Here is a 15,928-nt window from a genome sequence, read left to right as displayed (position 1 = left end):
CCTATAGTTACTAGGCTTTTCTTTGATGAGTCAGGTTTGAGGAATGGAAGGTAGATCCTGTGCAATGTGGTCAAGATTCCCTAGTAACTGACCACACTTAGCGAACCATTCTCTTCAGAAAGAGGACAATGCAAGAAAAGACAAATTCCCAGCTAACTTGGAGGGGAAGATGAGGAAGGAGACCAAGTTCAAACTCATGAGCAAGAGATACATACGGAATCTCTAGGCTAACAGGGGCTCATGTTTGCTTCCTCAAGTTTACAAATGGAACAGTTTGAGTTTGACTGTTTGGGTACACAGACTACTTGTGCTGGACTCAAAATAAACATATGCTTAATCCTTTTTCTGAAAAGGAACTGGATATTCTTAAGATGTTTACTACATAAAATGACTTAAAATGCAATCAAATTGATTGCTCATTAAATCTCAGTCATTAGACGATCTAATGATAAAAAAAACAGATGAAAAGCACTGAACATAGGCTAAAGTCATATACTTTACTTGACTAGAGTTTCTCTTCTCTCTGTCTCTCTCTCTCTCCCCACCCCACCAGACACACACACACAGATGGTATCCCAGTGCAATTTTAATGTCAGTGAGCATGACTTAAAGTAGAAGCTTTAAGTACTTCGCTTTGAGAGCAAAACTGCTCAACGTGTTGGCACGACCTGCCCTATCACAGCTGCCACTGCAACAGAGGCCTGCAGGTCCAGTCGTGCCCTGAGCATCTTTGCTAAGTCATGCCCTGCTGCCCGGATGGAGGCAGTAGGTGGAGCAGCCCAGCTGCGTGTGGCATCCTGGAAAAATTTCACCTCACACTTCGTCTAGGAGGTGATTCATATACTCATGGCTTTATTTTAAAGCCTTCCAAATAAACTGACTCTTGGCAAAACTGACAAAACATCAACAAGAAAGGTCTAAGGCAGAGGTGGTAAAGCTGGGAACGAACAGCGGAGAATGAGGATTCTAGAATGCTATTGATGTAAATCAAGTCCTAAGCCTTTTGGGTGAGCTCCCCTCGGGTGAACATTAGTCACTCTGAGGAAATGAACTGTTTTGTATCATGGGGGCATGTGTTGTGAAGCCACAGCCTGGAATTACATGGAGCTGAGTTGGAGTGGGAGATGCTGGCCTACTAAATACTGTGCCTCTTCAGGACACAGGCCACGCTTATCTACCAGGACGATAAATCCCATCATACTGAATCTTGTGCCTTCCTTCTTCCAGCTTCAAGCCACCAAGTAGCCTTTGTGAAATTATGACAGCAAAGTCCAGATCATTTTATTACCTTTTGATTGAAAATGTATTACCCTATAAATTTTCTTTTGGGGAGATTTTTTCCCCCCAAGTTATCTCCAAAAGCTGACTGAAAAGTTATCACAGTTTTTTGGGGTTTTGTGGTCTTTTTTTTTTTTCCCCTCTGGGTGCATCGCTATCACTAGTGTCTTTTCCATATACCACCTTTTAATAAAACGTGCTTTTATTTCTAGCTCTAAGAAGCCATTGTGACAAATGACTATCACAGACACACAAAGTGCTATAACATTTTGAAAGTTATGTAAAAGTTTTTGCCTCACTATCTCCGTGCTCTAGAAAGCAGGCTCTGGAGAAGGAAGCAAAGCATGTGATGAGAGCAGATGCACCTTCTAACCCCCTGCCACATTAGCACTTGGGTGGGATCTCGGACCCTGAGAGCCAGGAGTGTCTCAGACAGGCCCTGGTAGAGCCCATGCATTTGCAGCCGGGGAGGCTGAGGCCCAGGGAGGTCCAGCATCAGCCTCCCAGTCAAACAGCCATGACTGACCACCCGCTTAGTGACTGAGCCCTGTCACAGAACGAACACGGCCTAACGTCTCTGATCTTGTTGTCAAGGACTCATGCTAATAAAAGGATGGTCGAAAATAAAAGTGCAGATGATCAGGATTCCACACAGGTAGGAAAGATCAGCCTTGTGTTAGCGCGACACCTTCATAACCAGTCAGATTAAAATCACTGCTTACTTGAACAATCACTTTAACTTCTTTTTAAAAAGAATATAGACTACCCCTTCCCCCAAATTAAAGAATTAGGAAATTAATTAAATAATAGAGTAGCATATGAAATCTATGAAGGTGTCAGTTTCTGGAAAAAAAAAAAGTAGGAGTATGCCTGTCATTGGGAAGACAACTATTTTTCAAGGGTGAAATACCACTCAATATTTTTGCCGACTGATTAAAATGAAAGCTATTAATAGCTAATATTTCTTCTAGCAGCAGCTACTTGCATTTAAATAGTGAAAAGTTTTGTGTACCTCTTTCTGCTGTTCAGAAAACCAGCTGGCATCTTTGTTTGAACCTTGCGGGAATAAGTGAAGATCCACGAGGACAGCAAAATTCCCACACTGAAAGACACAGAAGGCTGTTAGCTCACGCCCAGCAAACAATGAGAGAAAATCTCACAAATTCCTATGTGGCAGCTCATAAGTGAAACAGCAACAAAGTTCATACTAGACAGAAATGTCCATGGGGGCAGGGCTACAAGTCGTAACCTGCAACTTTCTGTAAGTTTGACATTTGTAGTAGAACTGCTAAGGAGAAATATCATTTTAATCAGGACACAAAAGACAAAATATTTCCCTGTGGGCTGCACCATGAAGCGGGATACCCAGGCATCCCGTGGCAGCTGGAAGATTATCCAACACTGAGAAAAGTATTAGGTTGGTGCAAAAGTAATTGCGGTTTTTGCATTTTCTTTTTTTTTAAACCTTTTAAATCTCAACTACTTTTGCACCAACCTAATAAAATAGGTCAGAGGTAGGTAGGCTCCGGAAAAGAACGATTCCGTGTACTGTTGGGAATTCCTTTTTCTAGGTGGGAGAGAATATTATCAGCCTTTGCATTTTTAGATGGACAAAGGGTTTGGCTGGGACAACACATCTTAGACTAGAAATAGGAGCACAAGCGAATGAAAAAGAACCAAGGGGAGGCAGGTGGATGCTGATTGACAGTTATCAAAATGAAATCAGTTTCATCAAAATATGCTACGGAACTGTACAAAGCCTGCCTCCTCTCTTATTCGATAAGCTAATGCTGAACTGCACTTCGAAAAAAATGGAAATATTCTATATGTACACTGCTCAATAGGGTAGCCAATAGCCACATGTGGCGACTAAGCACTTAAAATGTAGCAGCTGTGACTGAGAAGCTGAATTTTCAATTTTATTTCATTTTAATTTAAACAGCCACATGTGGCTAGCAGCTCTGTGGCACAGCTACGGATCCTGTAAAAAGTTGTAGCCTTATAAATCCTCACACCTTATGAGCAAAGTAATTTCTGAGACTCAGGATAACTGTGGAAGACCTAACTTAGAAAGAAATAGATGAGCAAGACTGCAGGCTGAGGGTGGTCTAAGAGGCCCACAGGGTCTGCTTATGGCCCACAGGGAAAAGTCACTTTTGCATCTCTTTGGCTGAGTGGTTTTTTTTTTTCTTTTAAAATTCCATGCTATTGATACCTGCCTCGCACCACACAGAAAAATTAATTTGAGAGGGATCATAGACCTAAACATAAAAACCAAAACTATCTTTCTGACTTTACGGTTGAAAAAGATTTCTTAGACAGGACCCAGAAAGCACTAAATATAGAAGAAAAATAGTTAAATTAGACTTTGTCAAAATTTAAAACTTTTGGTCATCAAAAGGCAACATTAATAAAATGAATATGTTATGTCACAGATCGGGAGAAAATATTCATAAATCCATATATCTGACATAAAGGACTGGCATCCAACATAAAGAACTTAGACAAATCAATATGAAAAAGCAAATAACCCAAACTTGGACAATTCACAAGATAAACAAATGGCTAATAAACACATGAAAAAAGTGTTCAACATCAGTCATCAGGAGAATGTAAATTAAAACCACCAAGAGAAACAACTCCATACCTACCAGAATGACTACAATTAAAGACTGATACACAGTTGTTGGCAAGGACGTGCAGCAACCCAAACTCTCATACATCACTAGTGGAAATATAAAATGGTCAGCCACTATGGCAAATGGTCAGTCAGTTTCCTATAAACATACCTTTATTTACTCACTGAACCAGCAATTCCACCTCAGGTATTCACGCAGAGAGATAAAACGTATGTGCACACAGAGACTTGTAAGTAAATGCTCATGGAAGTTTTTATTCCTACTAGCCCAAGCGGAAGACAACCCATGTCTATTGACAGGAGTGTATTCATTCAATGGACTGCTCCTTACCAAACTACTGATACACTCAACATGGACGAATCTCTAAAACACTATGTTCAGCATAAGAGGCCAGGCAAAAAGAATACATACGGTACGATTTCATTTATATAAAGTTCTAGAACAGCAAAATTAAATCTATGGTCAAAGCAATCGGAATACTGATTGCCTGGGTAGGAACTAACTGAGAACAGGCACAAGAGAACGTTGCGCGGTGACGGGAATATTATATACCTTGGTGGGGTATGTGCCTAAGATCAATTAATTTCACTGTATATATGAGTAAATAATACATCAATAATCACTTTTTAAATGTTGGGTAAAAATACGATCATATTTGTTAACAGCTATTTAAAATGTAAGTACTTTCCCTGAAACTGTGTGGGTATTTTGGGGGAGACCAAAGTGAAATTCATTGGGTAATAAATCATGAGGTATGATGAAAGATGATTTCCTCTGAGGTCAAGCAGTGCAGTGTGACCCACTAAACTGTAGTTTAATGTGTTACAATAAGCATTTTATTTTAATGAAAGATAATCGAAGAGAATATTGGAATAGAATTTAAAAAATATCTATGGGTCACATGGTAAAGCTAAGTACTATTTTGTGAAATTTCTGTATGAGTGTACTGAGTTATATGTAAAGCCTATTTCTTGCTGTGGATTGTGGTCAAAATTATTTGAAACCATGTTCAAGTACACTGTTATTTAAAAAATTTCTTCACAACGGTTGATTATAGATTTAACCTTTAAGGAGTATGCTGCCACCAGGTGGAGGTCTTTTGCCACAACTATAGGATCTTAGCCAGAGGTTATTAACCTTTCGTGTGCCCGGCATGTATTTGGCCAGCTGTGAAGCTGATGAAACCTGCTCAGAATCATGTTTCTAAATGCATGAAACACAATTCATAGGATTCAAATGAAAACCAATTTTACTTAACTATGGTTATGTAAATTTTTTAAAATTGTGATATAGTAATGTTATGGACTTGTTTAATAAGGCATTGGCTCTTGTCACACAGCGGTGGACTTAATAAGTACTATAAGTCCATAGTAGTGATATTTGAGAACGTGCCACAACTATAATATGAAAAGAGCTATGCTTCGTAATGGTGACAAATATTGCGAATGCTCTCGTGTTTTGAATACTTGATTCATAATAAAAACTACTTATTAGAACTTGGTTAAAATAAAGATGTTAACTTTTTTCCCATCCAAGTTCACTGACCCTGTGAATTTTATCATGGGCCTCTCCATGGATTACAGAACAAGAGCCCCTCTGAAGCAGGGAGATGTGCCTCACACACGTTTTCCTGCAGGGTGTTCTACGCGGACCCCTCAATTAAACCAAGTTCTCTGCTAACCCTTCTTCATTAGCCAAAGTAATGTTTAAAATAGGGGAAAAAAAAAGAAAAAAAAGAAATAAAATAGTGATGCTCAACAATCTGAACTGAAATCCTATAATAGTAACTTCTACAAAATAGCAAGGTCTAATCTGGTATTTTCTTAACTTTGATCACAAATACCTAGTGTAAGTTTGATTATAAACAGACTGATTAGAATGTCCTCCTTTTTTTTTTTTTTTTTTTTTCTTAAATAAATCATCAAATCTTACTCTGGTGCTCCAACTTTGCTAGGATTTCTGCCAGACTCCACTGCGGGCGCACATGCAGTCCCCTTCCCCGCAGCAGGGCTCTCCCTCTGCAGCCAGCAGTTCTGAGTTCTCCAGCAAGAGCTCTCTCTAACTCCCACACTGATCGGAGCTATTTTGCCTTTATAGAGTTCCCTGCTCTCAAAGCTTTGCTGCCTCTGTTCTCCTAGGAGTAAACAGAAGGGTTTTTTTTTTTAAAGCCTCTTACTGCTGCCAGCAGCAGAGCCTGCACTTCTTAATTAGGAGGAGGTTATTTCTACTCTCAGCAGAGAAACTCTCCAGCTCTCTTCTGAGAGGAGCAACACATTGACCATCACTCCTTTCTCAGGCCAGTTCATTTTACCCAGGCCCAGTTACGTCTTTAACAGCCCAGAGGCTACGACTAGAAAAAGCTGCACATCCCATGCCCTGGGCTGTGCGTCAAAAGGCCAGGATCTGCTCCAGCTTCTAGCCCCTCCACCCAGCGCTTTCAGCCAAAACCTTGGGAGTCAACCCTAACTCCTCCCTTTCGCTAACCTTCCACAATCAGTCACCAAGTCTAGATTTTACTTCTTAAAGAGCTAAACACACCCCAGCTCTCTTGCTCTGCAGCTCACATCATCTCCCACTTGGAGTACTAGGGCCACTTGGTGTCCGGATGAACTCCTGATGCTCCTACCAGAGCAATCGCCAACACGCAGAGGGAGCAGGGCACTCCAGCTGCGGCTCTGAGCAGACACAGCACACAGCCTCGGATGAGCCCCACTCTCCCACTACCTCCCACTGCCCTTGGGCACCTGCTGTTTTTGCCTGCTGCTTCCAATGCACCGCAGAGGTCCTGTGCTTAGTGAATGCCTCTGCAGCCGTGTGGAGCTTTTCTGAACAGCCTATCACACCCTCCTCTGGCTCAGGCTCAGGCACACGCTTCATGCACTTATCTATTTCTGCATTAAGTGGCTGGTTCACATAGGGGCTTCCCCTGCTGGGCTGTTAGCTCCTGGGTGGAGACAGGGTCCATATTTCAGTCTCTGCATACAGGATTAGCATAGTACCAGCTCACAGTAAGTGCTCAGTACTTAATGAAAGAAAGAAGGAAGGAACAAATGACAGGACCAAATGAGCTCTGAGTTTTGGGCAAACTACAGCCTTATCTGCAAACAGAGTTCTGAGCCCATTCTGGAGACATGGCCCTTCTGATTCAGCCCAGCACACTGATGTGTCATAGAACAACTTCCTCCTTCCTTATTCTGGAGTAGCGACACTTATGTCATCACCAGTGACAACCAGTCATTTTCCATAGTTTGAAAAAAAGACATAGTAGGATCCTTGGATTACCTCATGCTAAACTCACTGCCAGCCAAGCAGGTTGATTTTTCGTGCCTCCTTCCTAAGAATTCCAAAGCTGCATCTTGAACTATTTCCAAGTCTTCACAGGTGGGAGATCTTGTCTTCTAATTTTATATGGGGTGTAAAATGAAGGTAAAATGCTAACATGTAGACATCTCAGAAGCAGGTTCAGAGCCAGAACTCTGAGCTATGTGGAAGGTTTCCCAATTCTCTCACTCATTCATTCCCCACTGAGTTTCACAGGGCACTGGGCCAGACCCTGAGAGGGAGCACTGCAGAAATGTTATCACCGCACACACCCAGGAACCAGAAGTAGTAGAGGAGCAACTCTGCCTGAGGGAGGCAAGGGAAGAGGCCATGATGTCTCGGCTAAGTCCTGAGAAACAGGCAAGTGGTGGAGAAAGAAAAATGAATAGCAACCACACTGGGAAAGAGACCCGAATAGCTCGGGGTGCTCTGGGGACAGGAGAGTCTGCAGAAACAGGGCAACAGACGAAGCCAAAAGAGCAGGAGGATTCAGACCATAAAGGAGCCCTGGACAGGCTGGGGGTCGAGGAGACCTATGGGCTGGAGAACTCCCTCAGGAGGGTAGGGCACGGCCTGGCGGGGAAAGCATCAGAGCCAGGCACACAGCTTTAAAGCCACCACAAGAACCCAATGAGAGACATCACAAGGTGAGCCTGAGGTGAAGAGGAAGGGGCAGAATTGAGGGACACTCAGAAGACAGAATCGAGGTGATAGGGTTGGGTGTGAAAGCAGGAAGAGTAAGGATGGCACCCACAGCATGTGAGTGGTTTCAGCCACGCCCATGAGGCTATCCACAGGCAGCTCGTCCATATGGGTCTGTTGGAACCGTCACTGCATTTTATCCACAACTGGATCAGGACTTAAGGCTGTCTATTTTAAATAGAGGAATTAAGTAAAAAACAAACAAACAAAAAACCAAAACAGGATAAAAACATAAAATTAAGCCAAAGACCAGTTTGTACAAAATTCCCATCAAAGTCCTCAGCCTCTGCAACATTTAGCTCTGAGTTACTAACGTAAAAAATGAAAGGCCAACCAGAGTCCATAAGATGAGAATAAATCAGTGCTGAGAATAACTCACTCATTCCTGATACCAAATCTAGAAAGGTACTTCTGAAGGGCTTCATGAAAAAATATGGCAATTATCTCCATGGAGTATCAACTTTACTAAAAGGCTTGAGGAAAAATATAAAACATTTTCATATCAAAACAAACTGCATATATACTACAGTAAGAAATTAAAAAGTCACATGGTTCTTAAAGAAAATGTAGTGCCATTTCCAGAGCACTTGTGTGGCAGGCAGGCATCGTGCTAAGCATTACCTATAGTATTCAATTTAATCCTCACCACTAGTCTGTGAAGGAATACAACTATTACTCACATTTATAGATAAGGAAGTGGAATCAGACAAGGTAAGGACTAGTCTAGCATCGTACAAGCAATAAAGGACAGACCCAGGCATCAAATCCAAATGTGTCAGATTCCAAAGCCTATTGCCACGCATTACTTTGAAGAAATATGCCCATAGTGGAAGGCCACTCAGGACTCCCGACCAGACCCCATGGAGGGCATACTCGAGGCTGCCTGGCCTGGAACCCACTCCACTATACTTGGAACTGGCCTCCTACCCCTCCTAGGGTGAGCGATGGCAGCCATGCTTGCCCATTAGTGCCAGGTGACTGGACCAAGGAGTCTAAACAGGGTCACTAAGCTGCCTTCCCTGGGCAGTTTGACTTCATGCTTGAAGGGAGGCACTGAGAGTTCAGACACTGAAGCCGCCACTGTGGGGTACCATGTTGGATCAAGAGTGTAGTGTAGTGGGGACAGCCCCACCACAGAGAGACTGGGGCGGGAGGAGTGGTTAGGGAGGAGGAAGGATGAGAAGGTGAAGGAAAAGAATGCAGCAGAGGACACGACAATAAATCCCGTGGAAGGTGCGGTTGGGGTGATGAGGCAGGAAAAGCGGTCTCCTGACATTGACAATACTATCCAGAGAGTTCAAGCTGAAGAAAAGTCAACGCAAATATTTTGTCAGTTTAATTCCTTTGGCTTGTTCTTCATTAAAATACTTGCCCAAGAAATCCAAGCTTGGTTTACACATTCAAGAAAAGAAACCTGTATACCTTTAGGATGACACATACGATAAAGCAGGTGACAAGTCAGGGGATGGAGGAATAAAGAGCCATTCCATTGGAATATACTGTATCCTTAATCTATCTGCAAAACCTTGCTAAGGGCGAACAAGCTGGCGATAACAACAGTTAAGATCCATGGCGCATTTCCTGCATGCCAGGTACTGCTGGTCAGTCTCATGCCAACCCACAGATGCATAAACTATTACCACTCAGCGTTCTGGAAACACCGAGAAACTTAAGAGCTCTCTTTCTCTTTTAGAAGATCCCTGGTGATCATAGCTGGTTTCTGTTTGGTGTGGTGCCTTGCCAACCTGGCAATACTTGTCAGGCCAGGTATAAGGAACACACTACAGTCTTAGTAACAGAATTAGACACAGCCTGAATTCGAGATCACAGCACCTGGAGAAAGCCCTATGATGAAAGCGGGAGAATGGCCTGGCACGGGAAGTCCAAAGTCATGCATCTCTTCTGACAGCTCCCCAGTTTAGGAGGGGTGTGCCACCTCCCTTCTCTGGGTGTCAGTTTCCCTCTACGTAAAAAGAATGGACACAACTAGTTCTTTGAGGTGCCTTCCACTTTAAGGTCCCACCTCCGGGTTGTGTTCTGGTTTACAACCATTTGCTTGGATGCTATTTGCCCACATAATGTTTGCCCTCCTGTAAGCTTACAGAAGAGGCTGATGGAGTCTCGGACCTCATACTGTCCTCCAACAGTGCGCTATGGGCGACCTAAGCACAGTAGTAAAATACACCGTCGTTTTGGAATAGAGGACAGGAGAGCACATTTCCTGCTGGGCCGACTTCTGTGGGCATGATTTAGACTTGGAAACCAATGACAGAATATGCCTAGATATCATGGTATAAGCCATGGAAAAGGGAGACACTCAATGGAATTGGCTGAGGCAAAAATCTTAGCATCCAACGAGCTCTTCCCCAAAGCGTTCTCCAACTCCATCAGGCAGGATTAGGCCCTTGTCTGCTGCCACAGCACTTTATTCATGCTTCTGTCGGGGAACGCCACAGGCGGTAAACATCCACCTCTCATGAGTGGCTTTCGGGGAGGACCTGCCTCCTCTTACCTTTGGGTTGTCAATGCCTAGAACAGGGCCTGGCACACAGATGACAGTGACAAGTGATTGTTAAATGAATGAAAAAATACATCAGTGATGAAAATTCCGTAAGTGTCTGCCTGGCCTCTCTAGGAGGGACGACCACCCTCTCACCCGCACCCTGTCCTCAGAACAATAAACACGCTGTGGTGTTTCCTTGCTCATCATTTACAACTAAGGTTGCCTCACATACACACAGAATACTGTCTCCCCAGAAAATGGGTAGCGATGCCCACTGCTCCCTGCCAGATGTTATTTCCCCACCTTCCCATCAGATGGAACAGCTGCAAAACCCGGCTGATGACATGATTTCAGATCCACTGGAGTGAATGTGTCTGGGGCTTCCCTGGTTGCAAATGGATGACTACTCCTTTGAGCTCAGGTTTCTCTGATTGAAAGGGATGCAGGGAGGGTGTGACCTGTCTGAAGTGAGAAGGAATCAGCAAGAGAGGGAGTGTCTCTCGTTTGGTGGCTGCTGTGGGACTTTTGACTACAGGCCAGGGAAGTACACTTTTCCAGTTGCTTGTTTTTCTTAACAGATTTATTGCTATGGTTGGAAAAAGATTCTACATAGATAAGGAGCAAATCACAAAGGTATGAGAAATAAAAATAGCAGAAAAGCAGAGCTAATGGGTTTGATGACAACTCCTAAAAGCACCAGCAAATAGAGTACAAGGCTGATGTCCCTCAGGAAACGGTCCCTGGTCCCCTTCTATGAAAGACTTTCGGTTTTTGTTTTTTTTTGGGTTGTTTTTGCTCAAGTGCTCATACAGTGGCTCACCATCTTCCTGGATAAGATTTGGAAAGCAAAGCAAAGTGCTGCTGGGAATAAAGCAAAGGCCAACGAAAGTGGTTTTATGAAGGGACACCTCAATTTAATATATGCCACTGGAACTGTGGGTAGTATCTGAGGCTCATCTGAAACCCAGCAGCGATCAGGGTGTAGATCGCTGTTAGAAACAGGCCCTCCATCGCTCCCTTTGAAAGATAAGAAGCGACTTCATTCCTCTAGACACTTTCCCTGATCATCTCCAAGACATTATTCTTTCAAATTAACCTGCAGGCCGCTATTCAGGATGCTGGCCGGGATGCACAGAGCATGTGCAACAATGAGGGGCAGCATGGCTTGGGGGTAGGACAGAGCTGACTTCCAGCCCCTGCCCTGAGCCTCAGGGCTCCCAGACCCTGGGTAAGTTCCTGTGATGTAAAATAATGAAAAACACCTTATGGAGTTGTCTGGAAGATTAAATGAGAGAACGCAGGTACAAAAAGCTTCAGCACAGTGCCAGCCATACAAGGGACTCAAGAAAGAAATATGGGCTGGGTTGTTTTGGGTTTTTTTTCCCCCCTCCAAAGGTAGAATTTGCCTCAAATTCCAGGGCATGTTAAATGAACTCTGATTTGTCAGTTCCATAAGATTTACAAATAGATAGGGCACAGGTTTCCACCTATTCCTACTAAGAGCTAATAAATGCCTCATAATTCTTTTGCACAGTTTTACTCTGGCCACACACTGCTTCTTAGAAGAAGAACAGATGGCTTGTAATCACACCAGGTTACGAGGTAAAAATATGAACTCTCCTATCACATATTTCTGCAACAGAGAACATAAAATGAAAAGATAACCTGATGGAAATGATAATGTACTTGTCTGCAGAGAACTTGTGTTGAGAGGGTCTTAAAACTGTCATAGTTAGCAACATTTAGACCAGTCAGGAGCGTGTTCAAGACCAATTATGACCAACCATATAGTCATTTGAAAATGAAATTTGGTAAACAAGAAGGGTATTAGTCCCCACAAATTCTGCTCACAATTTTATCCAGCATGTTATCAAAAAGCTTTGGAATATGGGTTTGAATTATTATGAGGTTGGTGCAAAAATAACGGTGGTTAAAAGGTTAAAAATAATTGCAAAAATTGCAATTACTTTTGCACCAACCTAACAGAAAATATTCTTTTATGTCCCTGAGAATCTTGGTATTTTTCAATGTCGAGGAGAACAAAAGAAAAACAGCGCAGCCTACAAGTTAAAGAAAATGCAAATTACAAATGAATCAAAATGAAAAAGAGAAAAGAAAAATTGTGACTATTCCCCTAGTTGATCAATGCCTACAATTCGTGGATTATTCAAAAGGGTGGCCAGTCTTGGAGGGAGATTTCTTAAAAGAGGAAGGGAGATAAAAGATAGGTAGCACAATTTTCCTACCTCCTGGGGGTGGGGGTGGGGGTGCCAAGAGTTTTGATGAGTACTGTGGGGATTCTGGATGACTTAACAGGAATCTGGTTAAATGTAAAATAATCTAAGGAATCCCCCACATCAGTATCTTTCCTCTGGAATCCTCTCATCTACTTGGAAATATACCAAAGGACTTGCCAGACAAAGAGGTGACAGGCACTCTCTGTTCCATCCAGTTGTCGTTTAATTTTCCTGGAGTATTAACATTATGTAAGTACTATTGATAAAAGGGGGCTACGTTTGCTCTTCTAAACGGGGAAAGGGTAGTGCTTTCCAGGCCAACTGTGATAGGCCAAAGATAAGACATGTAACCTTTATAGGAGGGCAAACAGAATCCACTTATAAGGCTGCAAACCAAAACACAACCACAGAGCGAGGACTTCCTGAGGACTATTGTACATGAAAAGTTTCCACTTCTGCAGGGCCTGAGAGAGGCCCAACCAAGTCAGTCACGTGCCAGCCCCTGCTCCACCCTTTGGTTATACTTTTCATCTTCTTCTGACAGTTCAAGAAAGCTCTCTGTGTGCACAACTTGAAGGATATTTGCCCACTAGAGCATAGAACCCTGGCTTTCAAATACCAGCATCTCCTGGAACTTGTTTGATATGCAAATTTAGACTTCCTAATCAGAAGTTTTAGGAGTGGGGCCCAGTAGCCTGTGTTTTAGCGAGCCCTCCAGATGATTCTGGTGCAAGCTCAAGTTTGAGAACCACTGCTGTAGACTGCTATGTCTCCTTGAGGCCTACTAGCATTCTCTGCACAATACAGCAAAAATGTTGTACATTAGAAAGGAGAAAAAAATCTGAAGAGGCTTCATACTGTAACACAATAGAAGGTGACAGCTCACGAGAATATATTACAATTTTAAAACTCACAAGAACCTCACAATTTTAGCATGATGATAAAATAATTCCCTTAGAGTTGTAAGAAACTCAAATTATGCTTCTCCTTAAAAAGAAAAAACAAAACCCCTCCAGAGATGAATGTGATGTACAGCCAAGGCTGACAACCACAGATGTAACAGTGCCTCATTGGGCACCTTAAAAACCCACCTCTGGATTTGGATGATAAATATGATCATGAAAATCCAAAGGAAAAAAGAGATCTAGCTGCTGGATCGAGGTAGAGCCTTAGGAAGAAATGAAAGGAAAGGCCGGAAATGGAAAAGGAGGAGGTTGTAAGCAGAAGACAGACAGGGAGACCACAGAATTGCACTTACATGAGTTCAGGCCAGTGGGCTCAAGGGAACCCATTCCATGGCATGAAGAGGATGGGTCCTGCACATGGCTTGGTCACTGGGTTAATGAGGAGCGCTGGAGTTGCAATGACATCCTAGAGGGTCAAATTACATCACACTTTGCAAAAGGGACAGAAAGATCAATTTTGCAACTATAAGCTTAATCCCTAACAGGTTATTACAGGGGATCCAGGCAAAAACTCAAATTATGAAAAACAAACCTCATTTTCTTCTTTGACAGCATTCCTGGACTGTGACAACTGGTAAAATATGGTTGACAAAAGACACATGAACCTCAGCCAGGAATCAGGCAAAGCTTCCTATGATATCCTTTTGTCCGAATCGCTCCACCAAAACAGCTTTTGTCAAGGTTAACAATGACCTTCATGTAGCCAATCCAGTGGTCAATTCTTGGCCCTCATGGTACTTGAGCTCTCTCGGTGCCATCTAACAAAGTGGTTCATTCACTTGACCCTTGAAACTCTCCCGTGTGGGCCACCATGCTTTCTTTCCTGGTTCTCCTCTCTCCTCACTGGCTGCTGTGTCTCAGGCTCCTTTGCTGGCTCGTGCCCATTGCACCAACATCTGAACAGGGCTCAGTCCTTAGACCTCTCCTGTCTTTATCTACAGTCTCATCAGTTTGAAGGTTTCCGGTACCAGCGGATTACGTGTTGATGATGCCTAACGTTTCTGCTCCAGCCTGGACCTTCCCCCACCTCCAGATGCACATATCCAATTGCTTACTCTTTGGCATCCCCAGTTGGATGTCAAATAGGCATCTACAACTTCATAAGATCAAAACTAAGCTATTAATGTTTTACCCTCAAACTTGCTCCCACCAGGTTTAGCTGAGCCGACCTGGTAAATGGTAACTCCACTCTTCCAGTTGCTCAAGTCAAAACCCTGGAGTCATCTCTGATGACTTTCCTTCTCTCACATTCTGCATCTAATCTGTTAGCAAACCCTAACAGTTCTACCTTCAAAAGGGCCTGCCTGGCACACAGTAGGAGCTCAATAAATATTAACTGAAAAGAAAATCTATGAATAATCAAGTGAGTCCTGGTGAATAAAAAAAACAGAAAAATAAGGATGGAGGAAATGACAATTAGATGGACTCATAACTAGTTCAACAGCCATGACCACAGGCATCATTAAGGGCCAAACCACAACTTGGAGGGAGATGCTGCAGAGCTTTTTCCTTGACTCTGGTCTTGGTCCACATTCTTAGCAGTGACGTGGATGGAGACACAGTAGACATGCCCACACAATAGCTGGATGACACTGCACAGGAAGGGACAGTGAATATCTGGGGTAACAAAAACGATCTGGAAAAAAAATAAAACAAAAACCCGTGTCTCTCTGACTCAGAAAGATGAGATCAATCTAACTAGATGGACTTTCACAAGGATATATGTAAGGGCCATCATTTGGCTCCAAAAAACTAATAGCCCTCACAGAGGTACTCTCAGTCAGGAGTGAGCTCTTGTGAATGGTCAACATAATGCTGTGGCTGTTCATGATGGGAATTGCGTTTCAGGCTATCTTAACAGTAGTGACCAGAATAAGCATTATTTGGCTGTGCTGTACACATATAGTGCTCAGTGAGTCTCAACATTCAAATTGAAACAAACTGTCATGTATTAAAATAAGAGTGACCAGGACAGGAGCGACACTTAAAACCATGTTACAAGGATCAGTGGAAGTAAGTAGAAAGATTTACCTAATAAAAGAAGAAAACAACCAGAATAAAAAAACATTACCAGGACTTTTAAGGTGGAAAAATTATCTTTTTTAGTTTTTTAGGGCCTTACGGGATACAGAACAGGTGAGAGCACAGAAACCAAAAGGACACAGGTATTGGCTCCACGGAAGGAAGACTTTCAAACTGGCAGGCTTTCCAACCGGAAATGATCTGCCATGGGAAGTGGGCGTGTGCTCAGTACCCAATTCTGGAGATCAAACTTTAGGGACT

At 42.9% G+C, this 15,928-nt stretch overlaps 1 protein-coding gene across 2 annotated transcripts in view; it reads right to left on the bottom strand.

The window, feature by feature from the left end:
* Positions 1-15,928, bottom strand: part of SLX4IP (SLX4 interacting protein) — a 189,189-nt gene that overhangs the window by 68,712 nt on the left and 104,549 nt on the right. The window contains exon 3 of one of the 2 annotated variants that reach the window (XM_019734904.3): positions 2,291-2,380. The exons of the other annotated variant lie outside the window; for it this stretch is intronic. Within the exon in view, the coding sequence (XP_019590463.3) occupies positions 2,291-2,380 (90 nt within the window). The remainder of the gene's footprint in view (positions 1-2,290; positions 2,381-15,928) is intronic. 2 annotated transcript variants of the gene reach the window in all.

Source organism: Rhinolophus sinicus, chromosome 13 (genome assembly GCF_057876585.1).
Source record: "Rhinolophus sinicus isolate RSI-liver-muscle chromosome 13, RSI-T2T, whole genome shotgun sequence".
In the NCBI taxonomy this organism is placed as follows: domain Eukaryota; kingdom Metazoa; phylum Chordata; class Mammalia; order Chiroptera; family Rhinolophidae; genus Rhinolophus; species Rhinolophus sinicus.
This window is presented reverse-complemented; position numbering and strand designations above follow the sequence as displayed.